Source organism: Microtus ochrogaster, chromosome 21 (assembly GCF_000317375.1).
Source record: "Microtus ochrogaster isolate Prairie Vole_2 chromosome 21, MicOch1.0, whole genome shotgun sequence".
Taxonomy (NCBI): Eukaryota; Metazoa; Chordata; class Mammalia; order Rodentia; family Cricetidae; genus Microtus; species Microtus ochrogaster.
In genome coordinates this window covers 23,409,457-23,412,969 of record NC_022022.1, presented here as the reverse complement: position 1 = coordinate 23,412,969, position 3,513 = coordinate 23,409,457, and the positions used below count along the sequence as shown (strand labels likewise).

At 58.7% G+C, this 3,513-nt stretch overlaps 1 protein-coding gene across 1 annotated transcript; it reads right to left on the bottom strand.

Annotated features, from left to right (window-relative positions):
• Nucleotides 1–304: 304 nt before the first annotated feature.
• On the bottom strand, nt 305–1,113 carry Neurog2 (neurogenin 2). Its single transcript, XM_005357257.1, has one exon. It carries the CDS (start codon nt 1,111–1,113, stop codon nt 319–321), a length of 795 nt encoding a protein of 264 aa, XP_005357314.1. The 3' UTR covers nt 305–318.
• Nucleotides 1,114–3,513: the final 2,400 nt, after the last annotated feature.

The following is a 3,513-nucleotide window of genomic DNA, read 5'->3' as shown; positions in this document are numbered from 1 at the left end:
AAACTCGTTAGTTACGGCACCGGCATCTTTTCTCAGGGTCTGTCTTTATACTTTCACGAAGTCTCCCCCTCGCAGCCCCTCACCCCAACCCCACACGCCACAATCCTCTTTGACCCTAAATCCTCACATCTTCAATAAATCACAGACGGTCTGTGTGTGAAGTTAGCTCACAATTGAATGCACCAGCCGCCGAGGATCGATTGCCAGGGCTACCTCTGCTCTGTGAAGCGGAGTTCAAGGCCTGGAGGGTGGGGGCAGGAGAAAGATGGGGGAGGAGGGCCAGGTAGAGGACGTTTTGGGTGGGGGAAGCTCGCGGCTCTAGATACAGTCCCTGGTGACGGGCAGGTGAGGTGCATAACGATGCTTATCCGGAGGTGGGGGCTGCCAGTAGTCCACATCTGACCCGGGGCTGGCGGGCGACAAAGTGCAGCTGTATGGAGACGTGGAGGTGGAGGACGACGCAGGGCTGTTGGTGCAGCTCCAGGAGGAGGAGGCGGGCGAAGGGCTGTCCCCGCTGGCGCTGAGCGCGGCTCCCGGGCTCAACAGCACCCCCTCGGAGAAGAGCGACCCCTGGAGGCCGCCTGCGCCGGCGCAGTGGTCCGCCAGGCGCAGGGTCTCAGTGAGCGCCCAGATGTAATTGTGGGCGAAGCGGAGCGTCTCGATCTTGGTGAGCTTGGCATCTTCCGGAAAGGTGGGCAGCACCTCCCTCAACGCATCCAGCGCCGCGTTCAGGTTGTGCATGCGGTTGCGCTCGCGGTTGTTGGCCTTCAGCCTGCGGGTCTTCTTGATGCGCTGCACTGTCTCCGCCGTCTTGGCTCCCCGGGAGACGGCCCTGGCGCGCGAGGGGCGCCGCTTGCACTCATGCACCAAGCCCAGCAGCCTCGCTGGCCGGCAACCCCCAGCACCCGACGCCGGACTGCCCTGCACCCCCTGCCCGGGTTCCGCCCCACGTTGCCCAAGCACGGCGCCAGGCCGCCGCAGCTCCTCGTCCTCCTCCTCATCCGCACTGGAGGACATCGGAGTCAGGGTCGCCGAGGCAGGGGAAGCCGAGCCCAGCAGCATCAGCACCTCCTCTTCCTCCTTCAACTCCAGAGTCTCGGATTTGACGAACATCCTGCGAAAGAAGAGGTAGATGAAATTTACTACAAGAACAGACCGGTAGAAGGGTCTCTGTCGTGTCCCCGTAAGGTGCACACCCGTGAAGAAGGCAAGAATGGAACTGGGGAAGAGCGCCTCTGGCTGAGTCACCAGTTGGCCCTGTACTTTGCGGGCCACAGAAACCGTTGCCTCTAAAGCGACGGAAAGTCAGCCTGTGCGGGGAAATAGCCTGCGAAGTTGGGAGGCGCAGAGCACACACTTACCTACTCCGCTCCAGATGTGTCGCGGCACAGCTGTGCTCTGGTGTGCGTCCGGGAATGTCCCCACAATCGGGAACCAAGTGCGTTGTCCTTCGCTCCTTTGGAGCGCCGAGGATTTGGCGCTCCCTAGGCGCACCTCTGCGGGGGGCCTCTCTGCTGGGTGACTTTGCCAAGAGCCCCGGCGACCGCGGCAGCCCGCCCGGGTCTCGTGTGTTGTGGTGCTCGTGCGTGTCTGTCTGTCAGTCAGTCCCTGGCCGTGAGGCTGCTGGCACGCGACTCTCAGGCACTCCAGTTAAAGCCGAGCTGCTTGTGGTTCAGTGGCTGTGTGTCTGGCACACGACTCTCCTTAAAACCCCTTATATACCACCTAGAAAACAATCAGATCTGCCCCGGGGCCCCCTCTTCACCTACCCTTCCCCCGCCCTCTCCTCCTCCCCCTGATCCCCCCGCTCACCCTCCCCAGCTTATTCTTTTCATCGTATTATCATCATTCATTTCTTTCCCTTTCTTTAGTCTCTCTCCCCCTCCCCTGGCCCGGCCATCCATCCTCCTCCTCCATCACCCCTCCTCTCCGTCCCCCCTTTATCTAATCAGCATAAAATGGTTCTAAAGCTCCTGTTGGCGCTCCAGGCTGCAGCCCAAGCTACCGAAGCCGCGGTGGCGGCAGCGGCTCAAGCTGCGGCTGTTGTCGCCGCCGCTGTCTATTGTGATTGGTGGCTCGCGCTCGGCTGGAGCGTGCCGCTAATTTATTAATGAAAGGAGGTCGCGAGGCGCAGCTGGCCAATCAGTGTTCCCGGGACTCCGGGAGGCCTGCGAGCCACGCGCACCGGAGCCCGCTCCCTTTCAGCAACTCATTAGGGGCCCGAGCGCTGGGGGCCCATGGCGGGAGGGGGGGTTACACCCGGACTACTGCTCCCGCCCGGGTCCTCAAGGCAGCAGGGGCTGCCCCTGCCCGGATGCGCGCATACGCGTCCTACCCATTGCTGTCTGGCCTCGCGGACGACGGGAGCCTGGGAATTAGTTAGCGGGGAGGGAAGGGGAGAGGTCAGAATCCCGGAGAAGGAGGCCGGGTGGTGCTGCCGACCATGTCTCCACAAAACCTCTTTGGGGCTGCATCAAAGAGTAGACGGTGTTTTAAACCGCCTTCGTTTGGTTCGGGAAGGGAAGAGGGGAAGAGGTACCTACGAGTGGCAGGCAGTAGGCACTCTGTGAGCGACTGTATTTGAGTTTTAGAGAAACTCACATAGGACGACGGGGGGGGGGGGGGAGTTCACAAAGACGTCCCCTAGAAGGGAAGATCGGCCACAGAGCATTTAAAGAAATAAATGCCCCTTCTTGACACATTCGCTTTACCTCCTACACAGTGAGGCTTCACGAGCTGACATAAGGGGGTGGGGACTTCTGGTGTAGGGTGGATTGGGTATCGACAATACAAGCTTAGACCTGATGATACTTTAGTGTGGCTTCCTGTATGGGTGGCAGAGGCAGGAGGGCTGCTGCTCCTAGGAGCAAATGGGCCACGCTGACACTTGTGTGACCTCTGCTCTGCTTGCGCAGGGCGGGCGGAGAGGGGGGCAGGCATTGTTGGAACCCCGGCCCGTCCTCCCAATTCTGCTTTTTCAATGAGAGAGACAGAGAGACAGAAACAGAGACAGACAGACAGAGAACTTGGAAGGAAACTTGTTCCGAATTGCTGGTCAGTCCTTCCCCCTTAGTTCCGCCCCCCACGCGCGCCCCCTCCTGTCACTCAACGGATTTCTCCCAGACGCAGAACCAGAGGCCCCGAAGTGAGAGTTGTGGATGTCATTGGACTCTGTCCCCTGAGATACTTTTTGCAAAGACCTTTAAACTAAAAGTGTCTTGGGAATGGATTTAGCAGTCCTCCCGAACCAGAGAAAGGGATTATCTTTAGGCCTCCAACTCGTTGTTTTGTAGGGGACTGAAAATAAGTTGAATTTCCGAAAAGAACGCAGCCAGGGGGGTGTTCCTCTTGGCACGGTTTCCCAGAGTGCTAATGAGCAAGACCGAAGCGCACAGGGTGAAGAAAAGGATAATTAAGGTCCCCGGAAAGACACTTGGTCTTTGCAGCTTTCCAACCTTCAGATTTTTCTGTCAAATTGAAAATGATCTTTAATTTGTTTTTTTTTTGATATAT

Bases quoted from the DNA above. Each gene is read 5' to 3' on its own strand.
- Neurog2 (XM_005357257.1), bottom strand. From the start codon at position 1,113: ATGTTCGTCAAATCCGAGACTCTGGAGTTGAAGGAGGAAGAGGAGGTG.